Source organism: Megalobrama amblycephala, linkage group LG14 (genome assembly GCF_018812025.1).
Source record: "Megalobrama amblycephala isolate DHTTF-2021 linkage group LG14, ASM1881202v1, whole genome shotgun sequence".
Lineage (NCBI taxonomy): Eukaryota > Metazoa > Chordata > Actinopteri > Cypriniformes > Xenocyprididae > Megalobrama > Megalobrama amblycephala.
Genome location: NC_063057.1, coordinates 18,232,670 through 18,260,057, shown reverse-complemented (window position 1 = coordinate 18,260,057; position 27,388 = coordinate 18,232,670). Strand labels below are relative to the sequence as shown.

At 39.1% G+C, this 27,388-nt stretch overlaps 1 protein-coding gene across 27 annotated transcripts in view; it reads right to left on the bottom strand.

Annotated features, from left to right (window-relative positions):
• Positions 1-27,388, bottom strand: part of nav3 (neuron navigator 3) — a 387,003-nt gene that overhangs the window by 74,303 nt on the left and 285,312 nt on the right. For 22 of the 27 annotated variants that reach the window (XM_048155140.1, XM_048155118.1, XM_048155120.1 and 19 more), the window contains 4 exons: positions 21,412-21,480; positions 16,037-16,185; positions 9,416-10,442; positions 5,706-5,818 (listed from right to left, as the gene is read on the bottom strand). In XM_048155140.1, the coding sequence (XP_048011097.1) occupies positions 5,706-5,818; positions 9,416-10,442; positions 16,037-16,185; positions 21,412-21,480 (1,358 nt within the window). Of the gene's footprint in view, positions 1-963; positions 2,397-5,705; positions 5,819-9,415; positions 10,443-16,036; positions 16,186-21,411; positions 21,481-26,393; positions 26,615-26,642; positions 26,884-27,388 lie in introns of those variants that run through there. The other 5 variants (XM_048155142.1, XM_048155144.1, XM_048155143.1 and 2 more) reach the window with 5 other exon arrangements.

Below are 27,388 nucleotides of genomic sequence, written 5' to 3'. Positions count from 1 at the left end.
AAATGTATTGGATTTTTGTGCATATCATCATCTACAAGGCTAAAAGCATCAGTCAGATTGCAAAAAAAAAAAAAAAAAAAAAAAAAAAAAACCTGTATAATGAAAAAACTGTTGCATGCGGTTTAATATTTAGGCTTAGAGGTTTGAAAAAAACCTTAACATAGAGGGTAAAGTTCACCAAAAAACTGAAAGATCATTATTTACTCACCCTCAGGTATTCCAAACTTGTTTACATTTCACTCCTCTGAAGATATTTTGAAAAATGTTGGGATCCAAACAACATTGGACCCTACAGACTTTCAATGTATGGCACTGAAGCACTGAATTTATCTCAAAATATATTTTTTTGTGTTTCACAGAAGAAATAAATGCACATAGGTTTGAAATGACATGAGGGCAAGTAAATGATTTACAGACAGAATTTGTAATTTTATGTGAACAATATGTGATCAAGTATTAGCAGTAATAATAGTAACCACTAAAAATTTAAAGAAATAGCTCCTTTAAAACATTTCCTCTGTTAACTCAAATGCTGTGTGAAGGAATGCTGCTATCAGACTGAACTACAGGGAACTGAATTACTTCAATAAGATGAGGTGGTGGGCTTGTGAACAAACAGCCCTGTGGTTGACAGTTAATATTAGATGGGTGAAGAATAAAAGCATGGATCACAACGACGAGAGGGTAAATAGAGCTATTGATCACAGCTGCAGACAGCATGGCAATGCTTCCATAGCCGGCAGGTGAATCTGGCTGCTAAATGTTCTTCTATAGCACGATCAGAGAACCATAATTCACCCTGACATCCCCAAAAACCGTTTCTAATGCAGTTACACACACTCTCGACCCAGAGTTCAGGGATAAATTTGACCATTACCACAACAATGCACAAGGAAGACACAAAGACAATATGTTACTGATGAGTTTGAGTGACTCTGTGTAGCTATGCGGCACGGCACTTACGGCGTGTCTGCGGGTTTAAAACCTGCTCCAGGTCTCCCAGCATAGTGAGTATAACCTCTTTATCCAGCTGTGCCTGCTCATCTCTGGCACTCTCAAGCTCCCAGTCTCCTCCTGTACCTGCTGGACCTGCCCGGGTGTCCTCATCTGATCTTCTACTGCTGCCCGCTTTATCCACCAACTCCGACCGCTGGTGCTGATGCGCAGGTGCCATCCGGCTGGACTTACAACCCCAGGGCACAGGTATAAGGGAGTGTTCGGACTGGGAGAGCATCTTGGTGAGGGACAGCGAGAGCGATCGAGCTCGGGTGCTGCCTTCGGGGTGTCTACGAGCGCTGCCTCGGCCATGTTGGGGCGAGGGTGATGTAGACGCAATCCTGGAGGATGGCGAAGGCGGGCATGGCGGTTCGTCCAGTTCGAAGGTGTAAACCCTCTGCTCCCCATCACTAAGCAGCACGAGGTTGCCGAGAGAACGTTGCTTGCGGAGGTTCAGATTGTCTGGGAGAGGCTGCGGTGACTTGCGAGGCGGGCTGCCGCCCTGGAACACAGAAAAGTCGGCTCCTCGCTTCATATTTTCACACGTTCTTTAGGATCCCTTGCACTTTTTCTACCTTATCTTGAAGTTTGTTCTTCCTCACATGATCTGTGAGCCTCAGGTGGCAGCTGGCATACAAGCTCAGTCGCAAAACTGCCCCTTGCACCAGGGAGCTTCAAATATCATCCTGCCCACACACACACGCTCGCTCGCCGCAGCCAATAACCAGCATCCAGGTGCACGTGCTGAGAGCACACTCCTCCTGTCTTTCTCCTCTCTTCCTCTTCTATCACTTCTTTCCTTCAATGCAGCACGGAGGCTCACAGGAAGCAAATCTGCACCAGAATACGGTTAAATTGTGATACATATCCTTCACGGCATTCTCCTCTTTTCCTGTTTCTCTCCCAGCAACTGAGATCTCTTCACACACTCTGTCTATTAATTACCGGCTGGAGTGAGCGCATGTGGCTTGCTCCAAGGGACAGGAGCAGAGACTGAGTGTGTGCGCGCGCTCCGAGATGCAAGCTCAGGGTCCGCCTGCTCCCTTTAACACGCTGTGAGCTGCTTTATTCTCTTTATCCATCTCCTCCTTTCCTCTCTCTGTGTTTCTCTTTGCAGCAATGACGGCTGGTTTCCTGTTGCTGTTAGCTACCAAGTCAGCACACACCTTTGCAGCCAAACAGGTATTGGTGTGTGTGTGTGTGTGTGTGTGTGTGTGTGTGTGTGTGTGTGTGTTGTGGGAATAGCGTAAGACAAAACTGGCTTGTAATACTGTGATCTCTCCTCAGACTGTCTTCATACTGGCAAGAGGTGTTAAGATGATGCATTTGGAAAAGCTGCAGCACACAGCTCAACTGGAAAAGGAAAGGAAATCATACAAAAAAAACTGAACTATGACTATAATATATCCCAAAACAAAGATTTTCAACATTTATAGATCAGACTCTTAGAGGGTTAGTTCACCCAAAAATGAAAATTATGTCATTAATGACTCACCCTCATGTCGTTCCAAACCCGTAAGACCTCCGTTCATCTTCAGAACACAGTTTAAGATATTTTAGATTTAGTCCGAGAGCTTTCTGTCCCTCCAATTAATATGTATGTACGGTGCACTGTCCATGTCCAGAAAGGTAATAAAAACATCATCAAAGTAGTCCATGTGACATCAGAGGGTCAGTTAGAGTTTGTTGAAGCATCGAAAATACATTTTGGTCCAAAAATAACAAAAACTACGACTTTATTCAGCATTGTATTCTCTTCCAGAATCCTTTCCATTGAATCCTTTCATCTGTCGGCATTGGTAATGCACTTTTATGTCGCTGTGGTTGTTTTTGGCGATTAGGACATCCGCTACAGGCACACTAATGCACCATTTTAAAAAAATATAGCAATACCAAAATACAAACAATGTAGAATAGCTTGAATACAGCGTGCGTCTCCGTCAGACTGTAAACAAAGCTCTGGCACACCAGATAACACGTCAGCAGCGTCTTACATCAGCAGCGTCACTGCGGAGTCATGAACCACACTCCGGAGCAGAAGGGAGCGGTAATGCACCAATAAGCTGGATGCCAACCACCGTAAAACAGGAAAGAAGAAGAAGAAGCAGCAGAGTCCTGAATGTGAATTGACAACAGACCCGGAAGAGAATACTATGCTGAATAAAGTCGTAGTTCTTGTTATTTTTGGACCAAAATGTATTTTCGATGCTTAAAAATGTCGCGGATGTCCTAATCGCCAAAAACAACCACGGCGACGTAAAAGTGCATTACCAACGCCGACAGATGAAAGGATTCAATGGAATCAGTTCAATGGAATCAATTCAATGGAAAGGATTCCGGAAGAGAATACAATGCTGAATAAAGTCGTAGTTTTTGTTATTTTTGGACCAAAATGTATTTTCGATGCTTCAACAAATTCTAACTAACCCACTGATGTCACATGGACTACTTTGATGATGTTTTTATTACCTTTCTGGACATGGACAGTATACCGTACATACATTTTCAATGGAGGGACAGAAAGCTCTCGGACTAAATCTAAAATATCTTAAACTGTGTTCCGAAGATGAACTGAGGTCTCACAGGTTTGGAACGACATGAGGGTGAGTCATTAATGACATAATTTTCATTTTTGGGTGAACTAACCCTTTAATTAATACAGGGACCCCCAATATAAAAAGCTAGATTTTAACATTAAGACTATAATATATTTCATCACAAAAATATTACTATCATGATTTTACAATGATGAAAGACATTAATATAATATAATATAATATAACATAATATAATATAATATAATATAATATAATATAATATAATAATTACATATTCCAATAATTAAATATTCCATATAGACAATTTTCTGTATTATATTATATTATATTATATTATATTATATTATATTATATTATATTATATTATAATTTTTTATTTTCGTTTTCTTTTTCATGGACTCTGACAAGCCATATTAACAAAAGTGCTTGCTTGATATTTCAAAATTAACCAGATTCACATAACAGAGATAGTTACCATAACCAGATTCCGGACAATTCAACAAATGCAACAAAGGTATTTTTCTTTTTTCTTTTTTCCTTTTTTAATCAAACAGTCAATCTTTACTAACTAGCCAACCATCTAAATATGCAAAAACAGAACAGGTGCATGCATAGATTTTGTTCTTACTTGCATTGAGTGAAACGAATTTTACAACAGGGTGGAACCCAAACTGAACTTCAACAGGAAGTGAGTTCTGAGGTTAACATCTATAAGTAGTCCATGTGAGGGTTTCCTTGACCACATCACTGGCCAAACCAAAGCATTTCAAACATGGCAAGATGTAGGGGGGGAAAAGCCTGTAGACATGCTATCCAAGAGAGAAAATGCTTTTTCTCATATGTTCCTCTTTCATAGCTCAGGAGAATTTGATGGATTCTAAATTATAATTTCTGTTTAAAAATAAGTATCATCCTAACATAAAAACACACAAATTAAGACAGTTGTTTGCATACAGCAGGAATATAGAGCAATAAAATGAAGGCGAAACATTGGAGTTCATAATAAAAACTTCAGAGCAAATCAGAGCACATGAGATCTGAAAAATCTGAGATAGTCTTATAATCTTTAATTACTGGACAAACTTTAAAATTACAATCTTGCTGTACCATTTGAAATTTGTATCTATTTCCTTCTTTTGTTTTCAACAGCTCAGGGTACAATAACAATTTTATGCTTTCCTAAGTCTCATCAGCCATAAACTGTCCCAAAACTCTTCCAATGCAGTGCAAAACATGCAGTAAATGTCTGACCATGAGTCATAATGTTATTGCAGCTTCAAGATCCATTTGCAAACAACATTGTCCCTCACCTTCAAAATGACCACAGCAGGGCTGCATTCTCATTGACGTGCAAACACTGACCACTTTGTGCTTATGTGTTCGCGTCTGCAGTTTATCTACTTTAATTTGACATTCCAGGCATTTTTGTGTGAGCTGGAGCACTAATTTATATCTCATTAAAGAAGAGTGGGCTGGTTTGAGGAAAGATTTTCCAGTCGAGTTTGTTTTGAGCTTTTTTAGATTGTTAATTACGAATAAAATGCATTAAAATAACAACAGGGAACCTCAGGGATGCACACAAGCGGCCAGATCGCAAACCGATTACATCTCATCTCATACAGAATTAATGAAATAAACCAAAGCATAGAGCTAAAACAACGCTGGCTGTGCTGATAAATATTCACACAGGAAATGAACATCTAGGAACGCATGTCATAGTGCACCCTCCATTTCCAGAAACTGCAGCGCAGGTAAATGCAGCATTTGGGCACAATTTGCATTTATTTCTCACCGTTGCTCGCAGACTGGTTGTTAAAAGATGTGTGCGTGCAGAGCCTGAGCCCCAGGCACCTATCTTCAGCTATCAGCTGTCACATCATAGTCCCACACATAGAGAAATACACAGAAGCGCAAATAAACAACACATTCTGCTGCTTGGCCTCCCAAACAAGGCCGGCCTTTGTCCACCTGTCATATCTGACCTTTTCTTGCTGAGATAGCAACATGGAACTAGAGGCTTGCAGAGAGAATCTGTGCCTGTGTTTCGGCTTCTGTGTGAGTGTATGTGTTTGGTGTGTTGAGTGTGTGTCGCTCTCTTATGTTTGACTGTGTGTGTGTGTGTGTGTGCACATGTGGCGGTACTCATCCTACCTGAGATCTCCTCCAGGCACTGTTTGGCGGTCTTGCTGTAGACCAGGTCTTTTGTGGGACTGAGACACGGTTCAGGGGGTACCACGGTAGTGCAGTCATTCTCTGAATACGTCCTGAGTGAAGCAAAAGGAAAAATTGCATATGAATTATTAGTACTTTAGACAAAGAATATCATGTTTTGTTTTTTTTTTGCATGCATGCATGCATCCTAAAAATGAAGGGAAATCACCAATTTCAATAAAACCACTGCTTTAATGAAAAAGTGGCAAACGTTTCAGTAACATGTGACCTTTCTAATAAAAAAAAGACCTTCGTTCATCTTCGGAACACAAATTAAGATATTTTTGATGAAATCCGAGAGGACCCGTGCATAGACAACAATATAACCACCACTTTCAAGGTCCAGAAAGATACTAAAGACATCATTAAAACAATCGACGTGACTGCAGAGGTTCAACCTTCATTTTATGAAGCAATGAGAATACTTTTTGTGCGCAAAAACAAAACAAAAATAATGACTTTATTCAACAATCTGTTCTCTTCCCTGTCATTTTATCCTTACGCAGTTGCCGCAGTAAGCACATTGAAGGCTTCCAAGTTTATGTCCGAATGCCGGCTCAGTATTGGCCAAAGCTGCACACGTGAGCAGCACGACGCATGCGTGTGAGCCGGCCAATAATGAGTCGGCGTTCTGACGTAGAACCTGGAACCCTGAATGTAAACAGCATATAAGAATGACACAGAAGAGAAGATATTGTTGAATAAAGTAGTTATTTTTGTTTCATTTTTGCACACAAAAAGTATTCTCACCTCAGTCACGTCGACTTTTTTAACAATGTCCTTAGTATCGTTCTGGACTTTGAAAGTGGTGGTTTCATTGCCCTCGAGTTAATTTGTGTTCCAAAGATGAACGAAGGTCTTATGAGCGACATGAGGGTGAGTAATTAATGACAGAATTTTCATTTTTGGGTGAACTAACCCTTTAACTAGGCATTGCAAAAGGTCACGTGACCAATAGATTAGTAACTTTATTTAGCCATTTTCCTACTTTTTTAGGTTTTACTGTCATAATGAGGGACACCTGGTACCCAAAAATTTAGCAAAACCTAACAAACACATGCACATACAATGCTTTTCAGGCTGGAACAGTTGAAACAGACTGGAAGAAACTCTAAAGGTATATGCATAACAACTATCATCTACAACAAAGTCGTCCCAGGACACCTGCACTCGCCCTGATAAACATTCCCTTCTCTCTCTCTCACACACACACAGTCATACACATCTAATTCACCAGCCAAATATTTCAGTGGCATATCACACTGTTAGTTTCACCACGTGTTCCACACTCCTGCCATTGAGATGCTGCACTTCCCATGACAACAAACACTCACACATGTACACACAAACTCTGCCTGCGAATGCAAATAAGCAAATGATCCAGAAAGGAAGAGGGCTTAAACTGTCAGGTAGGCGAGCTGAATGAACAGACAGTTTCAACAGAAGGTCGGGTAAGGACACACACAGAGATTTTATGGCCATCAGACACATCATTTCATCTTTTAATATAGTTTTCATGCAACATCACTGAAGCTGAGAGTGTTGATGGGAGGAGAGGCAATACATGGGTGGTGAAACCCACTGTTCTCCATGCCACCGGGAATAAAAACTCGCAAACCCACTGTATTTTTATTCAAATAAATACAGCCATGTTGAGAGACTTCTTTCAAAACGATAAAAAAATCGTACCAAATTAAAAAATGCAGTTTAGGGGCTGGTACAACTTCCTCAACTCACCCACCTTTGCCAAGCATGTTAAAAAGAGCATTCGTTTTAAAGAGCTCGCTCACCATGTGGACCCGTTCAAAATGCAGTGTACCACTGTTGAGTGCTGTCGCAGCCCTGCAGGTTTTACAGTGTCAAGCAAAGCTCTCGAGAGGAAGATCTGCAGTGGTGGAGTGTGATAAGGGCTCCAGTTTAAAATTCCATTAAGACTTTAGGTTATAATCCTTATGAGACGACACTGAGAATGCCAAACACAGCTTTAAGAAAACGCCTTCCTGTGAATAATGAACCTGTGGCAGGCCGGTAAGGTGGTGAGTGTGTTTTATGAGAGCTGTTGAGCTCTAAAGGTTCAGTTTGTTCAGGCATGTCAGGCGGGGGTCATCAGGTTTGAGAGCTCTTTATCAAGTGAAGGATTAAACATGTTACTGAACATACACAATCGCTCAAGGACAATCCCCCCACGCTCTCGCTTCTAACACTCATTGTCGTCTTTCATGTCGGTTTTGTGTACCATTAACACTCTCTTTGTCTTTTTAATAAGCTGACTCAAACTGTTATGAATGCCCTCTGCCCATCAATCACAAATTCTCTTTTCTGTTCCCACTTCCTCTTCCTCCACTCAAACCATTTGTGATGTCACCAGTCTCTTGGTGAGGACTGAGGGAAGCCACGCCCCTCAAACGAGGCGGTCTGGCAAACATCTCAGCGGTTCCCACTCGGGCTATTAATACTGTCGAGATGAGACGTTTACCCGCTGCTTTTTCTTACAAAGCATTGCACGATTGGATATGTGATGCCATGGACAGATGATCAGTGGGTGTGTGTTTGTGGGTCTAAAAGCTGGTTTGATTAGCTGTATATATATAGATGGTTAGTTCAACATATATTTGTCTGTAATTAATGATGCTTTATATTGCTCTGTCAGCTTATGTGTGTAAGACGGGTCTCACCCCGTCTGGTCAAAACAGGACTCTTGTCTAGACAATCTATAATGAAAAGAGATCCATCCTGTTAACATCACCCATCACAGTCAGATTTAACAAGACATCCTCCAGATTTCTCTTTCTGCCTTTACTCTGACAGGAGAGTGAAGAAATGACTGATTCGAAAATGACTGCCTGCACAGAAACACCACAGTGCAACATGTGCATTTCCCACCAGGCCAACACTTTAACATTCAGATCTTCCATGCAGATATTAATTTCCTAAACAAAAATTGTATTTTGCTGTCATGTGGATATTGTTTATAGTGTATCTTGTGAATGACTACTGATTACGAATAGTATCTGGCAAGAGATATTCTTTAAAGTACCTGTCTGGTTAGCAGTGTGCAGATTAAAAAGAAGAGTAAAAGATGAGGTTATTATTCTGGACCTCCTGGGGATGAGGGTTTCATCTTTGCCTGTCTATAGAGGGTAATTACAGAGACATGGCCCTGCTGTCTCATAGATAATGATAATGATTTTACAACCCAGAATAGAACCAAGAAACCCAGATCTGTCCGTTTGTCAGAGTCTTACCCTTTAATGTCTCTAAGCATCATTAGATATATAGACCCAGTAGCCCTGCCCGGACTAGAAGTCATCAGGGTCTATGATGAGGACATAGTAAGTTTGAAAAATGACCCGTTGGCATCTGTTTTCTGAACTAAGGGATTTCAGTCCAAAAAACAGAAATAATTCTATCCAAAGAGACCACATTTACTGATCACAAGGAAAGCCCACCTGCCCTTAATTATCTCTCTAGGGGTATAATGGTAAATGTAATATGACAAAAGTGGACTCTTCTGTGACTGAACAGGATGGATCCAGATCCTTAATCATTAAGCAGGTACCCACAACTTCTGTAAACATCCTTCACAGTATGCAAAGCAAGACATTTGAAAATGCAACAATCATGTCCAACTGTGTTTTAGAATTACTCACCGATACATGAAGGGGGCGACGGTTGCTGTGTTGGGATGGTTGTGTTGCTGTTGCTGGGGAAGTTGTACTGCCCCATTGCCTCCTAGAGCTGCTCCACCACCCAGCCCTGAAGTGGCGGATCCAGAAAGCGCTGAGGTACTGGTTGATGACACCATGCTGGTCTTACGATTCTCCAAACCTCCCAAAGATCTCTGCATATATATAGACTGACTGCCTTTACTAAGTTTGGTCTTCTCACCACTTGTAGCAGGTACACTTGGTGCAGGTACACTAGGTTGAGTTGCTGCAGGCTTGGCGGTCGCCGTCGGAGCCTTCAGACCAGGTTTGGGGATGCCGCTGGAGGCAGGGATTGCACTTTCTTTCTTCACAGAGGCTGTGGATGTTTTGCTTCCTTTGGGGATGAGGCTGGCGATCTTGGAGCCCTTCTTAGAGGGCTCCACTATTACTGGCTCCTCTTTGGGTGGTGTGCTGGCTTTGCTCTTGGTCTTGTTCTTGTCCTCTTTGTCTTTGGACTGCGGCAAGGACTTATTGTTCTGGTTCTTGCAGTTGTTGGTCTTGTTTGGGGGTGCAAAGGAGGATGTAGAGGTCTTCCCCTGCTGTTTCGATATCCCACAGGGTGGTGTGGGACTGCAGGTCCCCTCATCTCCAAACTCCGACAAGTCGTCCTCCTCCTGAAGAGCCATTTCGGCCACCGAGGGTGACGTTCTGGATGCGGAGCGAGGGTTGATGAGCCGGAACTTCTCCAACATGGAGCGCTGGTTGCCGGGGGCTGATTTGGAGGCATCTGTGATTGGGGGCCGGAGGCGATCAGATGATAAGGGAGGGGTTGGGGAAGCGGTTGGGCTGGGCGGCTTGGTGGCCAGCATGGACGAGGTGGCACTGTGCTTAATGTTCATGGACTTGCTGCGCCAGGACTTTCCAGCGGTGGGAGAGGGGATGGCAGAGGCCAGCTGCTGCCCGCTGGTGCTGGAGGGCACCGAGCCACTGCCGTTCATGCTGCCTGGCAGAGGGATGCCCTTCACCGACTCTGCGCCAGAGAAACAGACCACACAGTGGACACATCTGTTAGACTGATAAAACCACACCCTAGAAGCAATACAAAGTTTGTGTTTGGCAAGGAGGAAAGTGTAAGCCTGCAGCAATAATCAAATATTAGAATAAGAGGAAAGGGATTGTCCTATAAACACGTGAGAAATAGATAGGGCCCCATCCAATTCTTTACTCTGCAACCACCGCATACTGAAATCCCAAGCAATGCTGCAATGCACTCAGGCAGAAAATTGGCTCCTAAATTGATTTTGTGGGATTTCAAATACTTTGTTGTTGCCAGTCACCCTCTTGTTCTTTGTAAATGCAGTGATGTTTTGCAGAGAATCAACATGGCTCACAGAATAATATATATAAACATACCTAATCCAATATAAATACATCATGTTCATATTGAGGAATCACAGATCTACATATATCAAGCTTTTTAGACCATGACATTGCACAAATGTAACATCCTTTAAAATGCAACTTGTCTGAGCATTGACTACCAGTCCAATAAGACAACATCCTATTGCAAAGGGCACAAACTCAAAATGCTTTACAATGCAAATGTATATAAATCAGATTACTTTGACTAGATTTCTGTGGATTATACATTATTGACAAAAAAGTACCAATGTATTACCATGCTGTTTTTTGTTGTTGTTGTTGTTGTTGTTCTATGATAAATGACATTCTTTCTAGCACCTACATATGAATACGGAATATGGCATATGAATATGGTAATCATACAGAACCCATGGTACATACCAAATTAACATGGTATTACCATCTGATTCCAACAATGTACTCAAGTGTTTCTTTGTAATGGGATGTTGTAAGGGTATTCTTTACATTTTAAGAGCGAATCTCAAAAGCATATTTTTTCAATATTTTTTGGGGTCATTTTTACAAAAAAATAAAATGAAAATAAATAAAATACATTTTTGAGGAAAAGTAATTTCTTACTCCAAAAAGTAAGTAAAAAATGAAATGTTTAACCTTCATGAAAATAATTTTAGAATGAAAAAAAAGAAAAGAAAAATAACCTAAATTTATGCAAAATAAAACATTTATCATTATTATTATTATTATTATTATTTCGATTTTGGGGTGTTTTTGTGAGATTCACTCTCAAGAGTTTTAAAATCAGATTGCTTTCACTGAACTTCAATGGATTATACATGAGGAAAATAAAATACAATTTTAATGAGTTTCTGTGAATTTAAAAAGATCAGTACTACACCAATGCTTCAGCTGCCTTATAACACAACAAACTGCATGTAAATCTACTTAATCTCACAGTTACTCAGGCTGTCCCTAACTTTGATTTACATCCAGATATATCAAAGATTCAAGCTGAAAAATTCTAAACACAAAGGAAGAGAGCAGGATATGGGACTTCATTTGGTTCCATTGAAAATCTTGTAGAGGGAACAGTGATTGGACTATGAATGAGCGTTGTGTGGATCGGGCTTCAGTGCATGTGTCAGCTAAATTAACCCCGTCTTTGGAGATAACAGCAGCTTAAATAACAGCCTCTCACACACACATACACACACACCAGACCATCGAAACGTGGTTACCATAGCTACCCGTCTTTTCTCCACACCACTTTATGTTGAAAGTGAAATGCCACTTTGGTCTGGAAAGTCTGGTAGGATGCCAAACACATTCCAAAACAAACATATTAACAGGTGTAATGCATCTGTCAGCAACTGTCTAATCTAGAATGGATCGCATTAGCCATTTCCTTTGCCTCTGGCTTTCTTTCTTATCTCTTTTGTCCAGTCCTGATATATCTCCACCGTCACAGGTGCTACTGTATGAAGCATTGCCAGAAGTTCGTTGTACAGAATCTGCAAAATGCTAATTATTTTAACAAAATAAGATGAAACATGCAAAAGGCATGTTATTTTTTTATTTAGTACTGTCCAGAATAAGATATTTTACATCAAAGATGCAAAAAATGCTGAATTTATAAAAATGACCCCATTTAAAAGTGTACATACCCTTGATTCTTAATATTCTGTGTCCTTACCTGGATGATCCGCTGCTGTTTTTTTAAATTTCTTTTTTATTATTATTATTTTGTTAAAATAATTAACATTTTGCAGATTCTGCAAGGGGTATGCAAACTTTTAAGCACGACTGTTAATAACAATGATTTCCTTCAAACTAATCCAAGAACTGGACACAGTGCTTTTAAAAAGTATCCTGAACTGAGCTAACTTTAGCAAACATGCTGATTCATTCCTGCAGCCACTGTGAATGGTGAAATTAGCTTTGTTATACAAGACTACTTAACATGCAAGTGTTTGTGCCTACTAACTTGGCATAGGGCTTATAAACAGTGTGAGATTTGCATCCGCAGAGAGGCTTTGTGCTGAAATACGTAGGTGACGGTAGCACTGGGTGCTGACAGATTTTGAGGTTAAGGATTAAATCAGTTAAAGGTCAAACTCCGGATTATGAAATTTGTATTCAAGCCTGCCATAAAATGAAAGACTACATGCTAGCTCTGTTCCAGAACCTAGCGAGCTGCCTAGAGGGCTACAAAGGCAGCATCCTAACCATCGTAAGTGCCTGATTTGGAACACTATGTGGGCAGCATGAAGCACAAATAAAACTCACATCTCAATTGAATGCATGTTGCTAAACTAACAAAGCTGATACAATAAGCAAAATAAATATGTAACAATATACACAACTATTATGTAAATTATCCCTGCACTAATTTTACCAATAATTTTCAGTATTTAAGGAAATATTAGTTTTATTTATTTATTTTTATTACATTTTGCCATATTCACAGCAGGCAGTTATTTCTAGAAATTTCTAGCTCTTTTTATATTTATACCAATAATATATTTATGTTATATATATTATATTTTATATTTAATTTCAGGGTTTCCCAACTAATGTTTTTGAACCCCTAGGGGTATGTGAGGGAGGTTTGTGAGTTGAAAAGCTTTTAATTAATTAATTAATTAAATCTTAAAAATGTAAAAATCAAAATAAATGAATACTTTTCAAATAAAAATAATAATACACTTACAAAAAATTATTTACCTGCATGTCATGTAACCATTAATCAACATCACAGAACCGTGAATGTGGTTAATTTATTGAAATATTAAAGGGTTAGTTCACCCAAAAATGAAAATTCTGTCATTAATTACTCACCCTCATGTCGTTTCACACCTGTAAGACCTTCATTCATCTTCGGAACACAAATTAAGATATTTTTGATAAAATCCGATGGCTCAGTGAGGCCTCCATTGCCAGCAAGACAATTAACACTTTCAATGCCCAGAAAGCTACTAAAGATGTATTTAAAACAGTTCAAGTGACTACAGTGGTTCAACCTTAATGTTATGAAGCGATGAGAATACTTTTGTGCACCAAAAAACAAAATAACGAATTTATTCAACAATATCTAATGATGGGTGATTTCAAAACGCTGCTTCATGAAGCTTCAAAGCTTTACGAAACTTTTGTTTCGAATCAGTGGTTCGGAGTGATTTCAGTAAATGAGGCTTCATTACTTAATAAGTGTTTCGAAATTTCAATGGTTCACCACTGGGGGGCGTGACTTTGATACACGCTCCGAACCACTGACAAGTGTTAATTGTCTAGCTGTCAATGCAGGCCTCACTGAGCCATCGGATTTTATCAAAAATATCTTAATTTGTGTTCTGAAGATGAATGAAGGTCTTACGGGTGTGGAACGACATGAGGGTGAGTAAATAATGACAGAATTTTCATTTTTGGGTGAACAAACCCTTTAACTTAAAATCAAATGGGGTACTAAAGGGTGCAGACAGAATAGTTTGGAAAATCCTGAATTATTTGAATTATTTAATGGTTGTTTGAAATCATGCTTTAACAACACGTTTCAAATCAAGAACAGAATTACACAACAAAAACTTTTTTTTTTTCAGGCTGGTCCAGCTAATGCACATTATTTTTGGCAAAAACAAACAAGTGAATGGTTCTTTTAACTGTACAGTGGGACGTCTATACAGTGCCTCTTTTAAAAAGTTTAATTGTCTGTTTTAACTGTAAAGTGTGACTACAGTTACAGTACTCCCCATTCATTTAAGTACCAGACCATTTCTGCTGCCTTTTCAGTTTCTCATTTGGCAAAATGCATTCAGGGATATCCTCTCCTATGAACATGCAGTCATATTTACCATTGTTTGCCGAATTGTCTCACAGATTTTGCAACTGGTTCAAGTTGGACACACAGATTCACTACACTGAAGAAAATAAAGCTGCTTGGTTTGAGAGTGACTTCTGTGTGAACTGCTTTATATATCGCTATCACTACACTATTGACAATGTACAATGGACCTTGTTTGCCTGTGAAATTTCACTAATGTGACCACACCTTTACAATTTGGCCGAAACACAGAGTCTCAAAAGGCAGCCTCATTTTTCTGCCTATAGTTTGCAACAGTTTTTGTGTGAACAGTGCACCTATGATGTCTTAAATTCTAGGTAGGCAGCTCACTCGTTTTTGGAACAGAGCTCATTCTCTCGCTACCAGCCCCTCCCATGGTTCTCCCAGTGCGGCAGACTCTTTGGACAGAAGAAAAAGGAAGATGAGGGAAAAAAGGCAGATGGGAGTTTGCTTTTCTCATCTGTGGAGGTATTAGCGCAGTAGCCCTGTAAATCAAGGTTTTGAGTAATGTTAGGCCCGACGGAAAAGGGCAGCCATGGGTTTCAAGAGAGACGTCGCCTATTAGGACTCTCTGATTCATCAAAGCTCCGTCTGCCATGTGAGACCCTCTGTCTGGCTTTGTGTGTGCCGTCTCGCCCTCTCTGTACCCAGTGTCTGAGAACACCAGCATCTGTGCTAACAGTGAACAAGGACCAGTAAAGTCCGGTATAAATCTAACCGGGCAGCGCAGCCAAAACAAACAGTCTGCGAGGCAAATCAGTTGCGTTTTGTTCACCGATCGCCATGGATCCTTGCTGTGAGGGGTGAACTAGGGGCGAAATACAGGTCACACATCTTTGAACTCCCAACCTGACTTCAATCGACACACTCCATCAGGTCTAGCGCAGATTTATTAAGTAACCAGCTAGCCTGTGGAGATTTACACACTGGTGGCTAAATAGCCGTGTGGTTTTATGAAGTCGGCTTTGAATGATAGTTCAGCTCCGACAGGAAGATGAAATCTGAAGTGAACTCTGAATAGGCTGGTTATGTGGAAGAAGCAAAAATATAACATTAACGTCATCTCGAAATATGTAGGAGGAGGACAGTGAATGCCTAGGGCAGATCACCTTTTCAGATGTGAATAACACACCAGAAAAGAACCACAGTGCAATATTATACTTCAAGTCCCGAAGTTTTCCTCAGGAAATGTGTTTTTCTACAGATTTATTTACGTCATTATAAAAATGTAAAAATAAATGCAGTTTTTACAGGGGGAACCAGCTTAGAGCATCTTGCCCTGTACCACAGCCCTATTGTTTCTTAGATAGTGGCACCATCTAGTGGATAACAGGATATAGCTATAATAAGCAGAAACCTTGATTTTAATATTAGGTTAGAAAATGTGAAGTCTGTATATTGCTCACCTCTGTCATTGCCGCTAGCATACTGCAGTGGTTTGCTCTTGTCAATACTGTTGAAGCTTTGGCTCCTTCGGTTCAGGTTTGAGGAGCCGTGGGCTTTACTGCTGCTACTGCCGCTGCCTGCAGCGGGGACTCTGGAGGGACCTGGTAACCTGTAACACACAAAAGTTTGGTCTTCAATCACTGGATATAAGCTGTATATGATTATATGTTACTATGACAGACAGACACACACAAAACACACTTTCCAGTAGAGACTAAACTCTATTGTTTTTATAGTGAGCTAATGATATTTTCTGTCTAACACTAAACCTAAACCGGTAGGCAGACGATAGATAGAAGATAAATAGAACGATAGAACGATAGAACGATAGAACGATAGAACGATAGATAGATAGATAGATAGATAGATAGATAGATAGATAGATAGATAGATAGATAGATAGATAGATTCAAGGTGAACTTTTCCTAAAATTTTATCACAGTCTGTTGCATTCACTTCACTGCAGAAATTATAAATTAAATCTAGATTAATCCTTATTAAAGCTACAAAAAATAATCAATCAAAAGCAGTGAATGATTTATACAAAGATTAATAATGACAAATATCACAGAAGTTTATTAGGCTGCTGTCACTTTAAGATCTGCCACACATGACATGGATCTGATACAAATCTCTTTACGGTCGTTTAAGACTTTATTAAACTCATTTAAGATTGTGCTTACGAGGATACTCGACAAAAGAGGCATTTTGGCATAATTTTGTGTGTTTTTCTCTGTTCAAGCATGAAAGAGAACTCAATGCAGAGTCATGTGTTTGTCACACAGATAGGAGATTCACAGACAGCGTGCCGGTACAGATTTAAGTTCTTTTTTGCGTCTAATCGAGCTTGAATGGTTTAATAGCATTTGAATGAATGATAGCGTGATCATATAATGTAATGCTACACTGTAAAAAATGATTTTAACAGTAAAAGACTGTAAAAATGCTGCGGTGAAAAACTGTCAATTGGTTTACAGAAAGTTTACGTACTATATACGGTGAATAACTGTAATAGATCTAACGGTACATTTAATGTAATTTTACGGTAAAATATTGTTAAATTCACAGTTTTTGGAAGTGAAAAATAACAATTCATTGTAAAATTTACAGTGAAAAACTGTAAATTGACATTCCCACAATTCCCTGCGTGACACTTCACATTTGATATATTTTCGTTGAAGTAACTCTGTTTCTTCTTAGTTTTTCTCATTTTTTTCTAATCAGTTATGTACATTAGGGTTTTATGTTACATCTAATGTTGTTAAATTAATGTTTATTGCATTTTTAAAATTTCATGCATGTTACCATGATGGTGTTTAGTGTGTTTGTGAATGACACTGTGTGCACCTTCTATATGTTAGTGCTGTCCTTCTCAGCTTGTGATGAACTTTGATTCATCATGTGACTCTTATCACCACTGTGTTTGGTGACTGTCAGTGTATTATAAAGGTACAAAACAGATATTAGTACTTCATTAGGTCGGTAAATTAACATTATATCAGTTAATGAAATACGTTATTTTACCGTAAATTTAACATTTTTTTTTTTTTTACGTTGCTACTGTATTTTTTATAGTAAAGTTCTGGCAACCACAGCTGCCGTTTTTTTACTAGTTGGCTTGCATTAAATTTTGTTGGTTTTGCTTGTAATATGTTTTGATGCAATTATTTGTAATGAGGACTTGAGGATAATGATTTATTACATTTTGTTTAATTTTGGTGATAATTCTCAAACTCACCGTGCTGATTGCTTGTTGCATTTCTTGTCAAAGGTAACTTATGCAGTACTATAGAAGAGGACATGGTCTCAAGTCTGGCTGATTTTAGGCTGAGATTAGATTACTTTTTTCCTGATGAGGGCCAAGGTTCACGGTACACTACTGAGTAAACCCATATTCATTCCATTCAAATATTGTGAATGTTTACTTCAAATGGAGGGTAGACATATGTTCAACTATATAATAAATGATGCTATAAGCTATTATAAATGAATGACATTTATGAATAATGATTTGACTTGTATATGGTGAAAAATAGCTCATTCCTCAACACGTCAGAACAATAAATGGCTCTTAATTGCTCTAAAATCTGCAATAAAACTAGCCCGTGTGTGTTTTTTTCTTTGCATTGCCTTGTGCTGTATCCACATTATTGATGATTTACTCCTGCACAAAGCTTGTTAATGACTCACAAGAGGCAGTTTTTAATTGGGAAACATAAACCCGTGACACATCAGCCTAACAATGTCTCATAAATATGTCACGGGGGAACAGAACAGCAGGAATTTTAAGGTTCTTTGACATTGACACTTACAGCCGATTCAATTTCTCACCAAACAGAGATGTTTCACGTTACTCAGATCTGATTACGGCAATTGATAAACCAAATTGGTAAACTAATAAAGACCTTTTAGTTTTAGTTGAAGCATTTTAAAAACCATTTTAAATGTTCATCATCATTTGAAATTCATCACTGATCAAATATGTTTTGAAAAGTCTTATAAAGAATCAGAGCAAACAGCTTTCCCGGAAATGATGGATTGGAGAACGATGATTCAGGCAGTTCAGGTGCATGTCTCATCAAGCCTCTAATGACACTGCTTCATCACTTGCTCATTTCCATCAGGCACTTCTGTTTTTCCCTATTAACCTGTTATGCAGGCCACCATTGCCAGCTATGATAATACAGAAGTGTGAAAAGCGGCTCTGAAAAAAGCACATCTGATGCTATTTCTCAGAGAGGTTATTTCAGTGGAAATTGGGGCGGACAGCAGTGTCTGGATTGAGGACAGCATCTAAACTGAAGAATTTTGGAAGTTTTCGTTTTAACAGGCCCACATGGAATTGGTAGCAGATTCACGTCAGTCCTTGTGTTTGTTTATTAAATATGTTGATTAATTTCCTTCAGCTATCAGTACAACTGTAGTATCCACAGCTGAGCGTAACACATTTTATCATGTTGAAATCTACAGATTTTCCCCCTGAATTTGCAAAATTAAAAGTGAGCGGATTCAGTTTGGCCTGCTTCAGGGATGCAGGCAACATCTGACATCAGCATTTATAAGACATTTGGTTTTCTAATTTGGTCTTGAAATGTTCCTTAGACTATGATTTGCATAAATATGTATCATGTATAGATACACAAACACAAATATGCCTGGAGAGGATAAATTTAGTGCTTACCAGGCATCTGAAGATAGAGAGCATTGCTGAAATAGACCTGAATTTAAGCTGCAGTGCATATTTTTTTGTATATCTTGACATAATATTTAGAGACAAATACGACATTCAAACAGCTGTGGTATTTTCAAAGCATTGCTCTGAGCATCCCGAACAAGCCAGCAGACTGGCTCAATCTGATTGTTTGGCCAATGGGAGTGTCATGATCACCAGTTGGAGTGCCCTGGTTGGTCACTAGAGGGCACTCCAACCTGGACTGTTCCTCACCACACTTTTGGACTTCATTTCCCATAACCCACTTCCCGGACTCATTATCCCGTTCATTGCACCCAGCTGTTTTGTGTTTGTTCATTAGTGTCTGTCTATTTATACATGGTTTGTTTCTGCTTTTGTTATGGTGGTCACCGGCTTCTGTTGTTGTTTTCTTTGTTTTTGTATGGACTGTTCTATGGAGTTTGACCCTTGCCTGTCTTTGGATTACCCCATTAAAGCTGCATATGGATCTTACCTTCTTGTCTCTGTGCCATTATGTGACAGGGAGGGAAGCAGGGAAACCTGTTTGAAATGTTCATTACTTTTGTGAGTTATTTGATGGCGCTAATGGCACAAAAATGACATATTCTGTTATTGAAAAGTCTACACCTGAAGCTAAGGTGGTCAGCTGGAAGATGAGGTCTCTGGATCTGCTCTTGTTTATTTTAGCGTGATAATTAAAGTGTCAATGGGGCTCAGATGAAAACTGTGAGCGTTTGACGGGGTTTAACTGTGCACATCTACACTGCTAAACAATCAATGAATTCTAATAACATGTCACATCTTTTCCAATCTGTGTCCTGCATACATAAAAAGGCCTTATAGAAGATAAAAGCTTTCAAATTATGCCTATTAAAATTTAGAGCAGGATGTTAAAGGATCAAATAAGACTGCTTCTGTCATCTCCGGTGAATCTTTCCAACTGAAACGCTTTGGATTGAGCTGAAAGTTTTGGATTCTAGAGGACAGCTAATGTATGCATCAATATCTATTCGACTTTCCCTTTTAAAAAAGCAGGATCATGGGTTATTAATTTTGTCTCTCTAACCTAAATTACTACACAATAATCCTGTGTTTATTTAATTAGTTAAGCCTCAGACATAGTTCATATGCATCTCTCTAAAGAAACAAACAAGAGACAGTGCACATACACAACTTGAGTGGTAATTATATATTCTGGGAGAAAGAAAGACGATTCATCATTTTGATAGTTTTTTTTTTTTTTTTTTCTCTTTGGAGATATAAGATTGATCTATTTTCCAGTACATTTAACCAAGCGTTCTCACTTGGAACCACCAACAAGTCTCGTTTACAGTATAATCAGATTTTCAGCTATTGCCAGTTGTGTAGCCCACAGATAACATTAGGTATGAATGGCCCTCTATATCCTTGCAGACTAATATCAAAAGTCTGTATAAAAAAATTTACAGTACATCTGAACTTAGTAAGAGATCAGAAAGTTGATTCAGGACACTCAACGATGAGTGTCTACTAACATTTTTATATCACTGCTTTGATAGAAGATCCCAAAAAACTGCAGTGTCTCCATTCCTGTCCCTTTCCCTGCAGGCACGTGTTGTCTTTGAGCAAATAATGCCATCAGTTGAACCCTACCCATCAGGCTGTCAGTGGAGTAAGCACTATATCACACAAAGTGTCCATCACATATCTCACATAGTTTGGCTAGGGGCTGCTTGAAATGCTTCGCCAGCACTCTCAGCTTCCCACCAGCTCTGAGATGAAGCAAATGCTTTCAGGGCCAGAGCTTCAAACTGCAAAAACCTCCAGCTAAAGTAGTCAGAGATAAACTACATTCAAGATCTAGGGTTCATCCAGAACTTTCTGCACACGCTCACCTCAGTTGAACCAAGATATTCAGCTCAAAACTGTTAGAGAAGCAACTGAAAGATTTTTGAAATGTAAAAAAATATAATCCCGACTACAGTTGAAGAACGGACACCACCAGAATGCGTTTATATCATACACCACTTCCATCACCCAGATCTGTTGCTACAGCTTTGAACATCAGTAGATCGGCTTTCCCAGTCTCTAGGCCTGAAGTTCTTTGGAGAATTTCAGGTGTTAGAACAGAGCGAAAGCAGGCAGATACTGTAAAGACTCTACCTTGTGTTTTTCTTCTGAGGGGCTGCTATTCCACTGTGACCTGGTGGACTTGTATATCGTGCGGTGAGACTGTAAAGAGGTAGTGGGAGAGAACGAGAGAGAAACGGGAGAGAAAAAGAGGGAGGGAAAGAGAGACAGGAATGAGGTTAATGATTGGATTGAATTTTTTTTCAAACTGTGGCATCTTTCTCTCTAATGTAATAAGGGCGGCACTTAGCGAGCCACAATCAGGGCTGGGTGCATACGTGCAAACGCAAACAGCATGGCCTCTGTGTGCGCCTACTCAGATTCACATGACATGTCACTCGTCACAAGTATGTGTACTTCTTCCAACCGTCCTACTGTTCTAGTCGCTGTTGAATGCTGTAGATCTAAATAAGTCAAAAGCCAAAACACACTCTTCATAAACCTATACTTTAAAGTATGCATGTGTGTGCATCTCCATAACGACATATAACTCAAAGAAAGTAATCCCACATGACAGAGATGATATTCCTGTAGGTCCAGTCACAAAAAAAAAAAAAAAAAGAAAAGAAAAAAGACTTAATTACACACTCACACAAACACACACCTCTTCCAGGAACACTTTACTTGAAGCCTGTATATACTGTGGGAACTGTGTGTATAAATAATACATAAATATACACCGTTCAAAAGTTTGGGGTAATAGAGGAAATTAATAATTTTATTTAGCAAGAATGCATGTACTATTGAACTATTGATTCACCAAAGAATCCTGCAAACAATACCACAGTTTCCACCAAAAATATTATGTAGCACAACTTTTTTCAACTCTGATAATAATAAAGCATTTATTATTGTTATCACAGTTAAAAAAGTTGTGCTACTTAATATTTTTGGTGGAAACTGTGGTACTTTTTGCATTTGGAGATCTTTAGCACCAAATCAAGCATGAATTCTTAAAGGGTTAGTTCACCCAAAAATGAAAATAATATCAATAATTACTCACACTCATGTCGTTCCACACCCCTAAGACCTTCGTTCATCTTCGGAACACAAATTTATTTTTGTTTTGAAATCAGCCATTACTATATATTGTTAAAAAGTCGTTTTTTGGTTTTTTGGCACACAAAAAAAATATTCTTGTCGCTTTATAATATTAAGATAGAACCACTGTACTCACATGAACTGATTTAAATATGTTTTTAGTACCTTTATGGATCTTGAGATCGGAAGTGTCATTGCTGTCTATGCAGGCCTCACTGAGCAATCGTATTTCAACAAAAATATCTTAAATTGTGTTCTGAAGATGAACAAAGGTCTCACAGATGTAGAACGACATGAAGGTGAGTAATAAATCACATTATTTTCATTTTTGGGTGAACTAACCCTTTAAGGATTAAGTGACACTGAAGACAAATCTAAAAATTTCGCTTTGCCATTACAGAAATTAATTATATTTTAAAATATATTAAGATAGAAAAGTTATTTTAAATTGTAATATTTCACAATTTTACAGTTTTTACCATTTCCAAATGAATAAATGCAGCCTTTGAAAGCATAACATACTGTCAAAAACATTAAAAAAAAATCTTACCAACTTTGACTGAACTTTATAACAGTAGTATACTGTATAATGAAAACTGTAATAAGTTAACAATGAGTATAATATATATATATAACTGATCTCTATAAGGACAGAGAAGACCCTTGCCTGAGGCTGGGATGAATGAATGCATTTTGTCAGATCGAATATGATGGATGGAGGTCCTCCCAGTAGGACTTGTACTTACAACACACACACACACACACACTCATATAAAACAAAGCACAAACACCTCAGGCCAAACACAAAACACAGAACAGTTGGCTGTATAGGTCTCAAATCCCTCTCTATCCAGCCCCTGTCAGCCGACTGACACTGCCTTTGTTCATTTTGGGTGTGCATTTGTGTGTTTATATATGTTTAGATATGCTGTGTCTAAGCAGTAAATGTGCTTTGACAAGCTTTGACATTTAACAGGTTCGTGAGCACTGCGTGATGGAACGAGAATTTCAATGGATGGATGAAAATTGATGAAAGTGGAAGGAAGAGAGAGAATGAGAAAGAGCGAACATCCAGTTTGCAATTGTTCAACAGTTACAGCAAGGAGACATCTATCTAAAAAGAACCTAGTTGCTATCACCATCTGCCATGCTTTAAAACAACAGCTCATATCAGCTTAAGGTCATCAATATGATTTCTTAGTGGACCAAAGTGGTATATAACCGCTAATCAGAAGGTCAAAATCAAGCTATTAATCAAGCTGATCAACCATATTCACCATCTTGGATCATGAATGACCAATTCAGACCAGAAAGAAACAACATAACACGTAATGCAACAAGTGTCCAGTCACGTGATATAGTTTTTTTTTTTTTTTTGGTGTTCCGTGATAGGCAACCCTGCCCACAGTGATATTTCATTGGTTCTGTTGCATATTGGTAAATATCAATGTTCTGATTGGCTGTGATTGTGTCATGTCATGCCCATTAGAACATAAGGTAAAACTATATTGTATAAAACATGGACGTAGCATCTGTGGCGTCACCTGTAGGTTTCTGAAGAGCATTTTTTAAGCCCAAAGTGGGCGGAGCCGGCTGTCGCCATCTTGGCAGCACGTCACCGCACATCACTCACCGAAAATGGCAAAGAGGCGGGAGGTGGGTGGAGCTGAGGTGCCTGGTTGCTGAAACCACACCCGCCTAGCTCAACGTGATCAAGTTCGCTCAGGCTAAGGAGCTATCTATCTATCTTAGATACTATCTAAAATATTAATAAAGATAAGTTTTTTTTTCCCAATATAGATGGTCCAGCAACAGTAATATTGAAATTTGTGTCGGATATGCAAATGACAACACGCAAAATCAAAACAGGACTTCATACCTTTGCAATGAAATAGCGATCGCGAGATGAATCAAATCCGTCGCAATTTGGTAAAATGTCCATGATAAGCGTCCATTCAAAAACATCCAACAGCACTTTTTGTCAACAAAACCATTAAATCCATGAAATATTGCTATATTGTCCATTGTTTGTGTCATATTTCTTCTGAACGATCTGCTCTCCATCATCGTTCTTCAAGGAATTATGCAATCTGAGCACCGTTTATGTTGTAAAACTATCGTATACATTAGACTCTCACAAACAAATGAGCCCGTGTCCAAAATATATTTTTCAAAATAGTGCAGCAGTTTTAGTTATAATATCCAAGCAGTGCTGTCAGATTTTGTGATGTCATGAGAGGCATATTCTCCAGCCATTGCCATTGTAGTAAATCTGATAGAAAAAATCTTTTAGCCAATGCCAAGACGAGCCAACAACGATGCCAAGTTCAGCGGCTGGAATTAGCTGAGGTAGCATGACGGATAACAGACAGCAGAAAAATGGCAAGTTGCAATGGCAATCCACCTGTCAATTAAGTGGCCACACCCTTGATTGTGCAGAACTTTAAGGCTTAATATAATTTAAAACGGATGAGTTGTAAAAAAAATTCACCCCCCTCACAGTTGTCATGAAGGGTAAAATTAGCTATATAGACCAAAAACACTTTTTGTACCAGGCTGTAAACGTATTTTTTTCTGCTGTAAAGTTGGGAATTTTAACATTGGGGGTCTATGGGATGGACTCCCTTTTGGAGCCTGTCTGTAGTGGCCAGTCGATGAATTGCAGTTTAAGTCACTTACGTGTTGGTTTCAAGAGAGAGAACGGAAGGTTGCCGCTTGGGTAAAACCAGCTTTCATCTGAATTCTAAAAAAACTGTTTTATCTTGTTGGTTATTGATAGTGACAAAAAAAAAAAAAAAAGTCTTTCCATTCCATTCTTCCAAAAGCATCTTCCAAAAGTTGCCCAGTGTCTCAGTGTCTGAGAAGGTGGGTGTGTCTGCTCAGAAGGAGATCATTATGACCACCATGAATGTTTCACTTTAACAAGTTTCTACGGCGAGTTTGTGACAAGGAACTGACTTAAAATTACAGACTCCCTCAGGAAAAACCCTGAGGAGCAACAAAGACTTCACCAGACTGAGAGAATGAGAGGAAGACAGTGAAAGGAGGAGGCAAGACAGCAGGTTAACAAGCATTGTAACCAAAGACAGCTCCAGTGAGACACTAACACTGTCTTTCACTTTCTCATTCACTCTCTCTCTCTCTCTCTCTTGAGAATGTGATCATGTCCACATGATTAATGAGGCCCATCGTTTCTCCTCCAGCTCAAAGACTCAACTCAGTTGGGACAGGATGGTTGAAAAAAACATTCCTTGCTTTACAACTTCTTCTTTCTTTTTTCATTTACTTCTAAAAGCATTCAGTAAAGCAGTGTGAAAGTACAACAGTGGTGAGACTGACAATCTCAAGGATAAACTTGTTGCCGTGGGCCATTCAGACACACTTCACAGTGAGAAATCAAACACAGGCCAACTCCGCCAAGGTCACTAATCAGAAAATCTTAAATTGAATCTAAACAATTAGGTTTAGTGAGGATTACAGAACCACTCACTACAGTTTCTCTAATGGGAATCAATAAGTCTCAAGATTAGCCCTCTCTACACAAATCTGTTGCTACATAACATCCATGCCAATAGGTTTCAAGACCACTGTCGTATCGAGCGAAGAATCAAAAAACGCATTACAAATGCATAAATTATAAATCAAAACTTGCTGTAAAACCACCGCAGATATAACATTTGCATTGTAACAAACTAGTCAATGTCTATTTTGATAAATAACTCCATTGAATTTTAATATATAGTACATTTGATTATTACTTTAGATTAAGTTTCAGATGTGTTATGTAATGTTTTAGTAAATATTTTGGACAATCCTACCTTTAAAATAAAAATCTCTTAATTAGCAGTACTTTACAAGTTCTAATGCAATCTAAAGTTCTAAGCAAAAGACAGGAAGCAGCGAATGACCACCCAGCAGAAAAGTTTTAAAACTGTTAGAAGTGCAACAACCCCTTAAAATGAGTTTAAACTTACCTCCCGAGAGAGAAGCATCTCATTTTCAAAGCAGAACAGACAACTTCCAAAAAAGGAACTAAACACCTAAATATAAAATGTCACACTGTGGACCCAGAATAATTATCAAATCTTGAGGGACGCAATAGCCTGAATACACTGAACAGCACAGACCAAAAACGATTAATAAACTACCAAAAAAATTAACAACAGACATGTGGTTTCCAGTCAAAGTAACCCAGATATGTAACACGATCAATACTACTGTACCTATTGCTGTCAGACTTTCTCCCACAGGACAGTCGGCTCTTCCTGTCCCGTGAGCTGGGGGCAGGCAATCGCGAGCATGAGACAACCGAGTCGAGCCGTTCACCTCGAGACATGGTGCGCTGAGAGGGAGGGATGACACTTCACCCCCCATATCTTCCCCAGACCTAAAGGCACCGCAATGTCCAGCTATCCCTCTCTCTCTCTCTCCCTCTCTCTCTCTCTGACCGTTAGTCCAGCAGGTGTTGGCTATAGAAAGCCTGGATCTCTAAAACTGTAAATGGGAGCAGTGCCTGTGGGTAAAACCAGCCAGAGTGCTTTATAAAAAGCTCCCCCCTCATTCCCAGGGATCTCAGACAGTGTTGTATTATGGTATTTAGATCTTTAAAACAAAACAGATATCCAGCTGACTTGGTGTCACAGTGTTAAAAGTGAATTTCCCTTTTTTAAGCAAAAGCAACAGCATGTCATACCTATGTTATACTACGTTACACAGCATCTTATACTATGTTCTTACCAGCAACAAGTGATAAAATATATGTAAAGCACTATGTATTAGCACTAAATTCAGCAGTCTCAGTGCAGTTTTCTTTCCTGCGCTGATGTATTTCCTATTAAAACAGGAAATTTGGGTGGGACATATCGAAGGGCTTGTCCTTTTTCATAAATAGTCAATAGTCTTTAGTTTACGTCACAGCTGGGAACCATAATATGCTTTTGCTAGAACATAGCAAGTAAGGGTAGGAGGA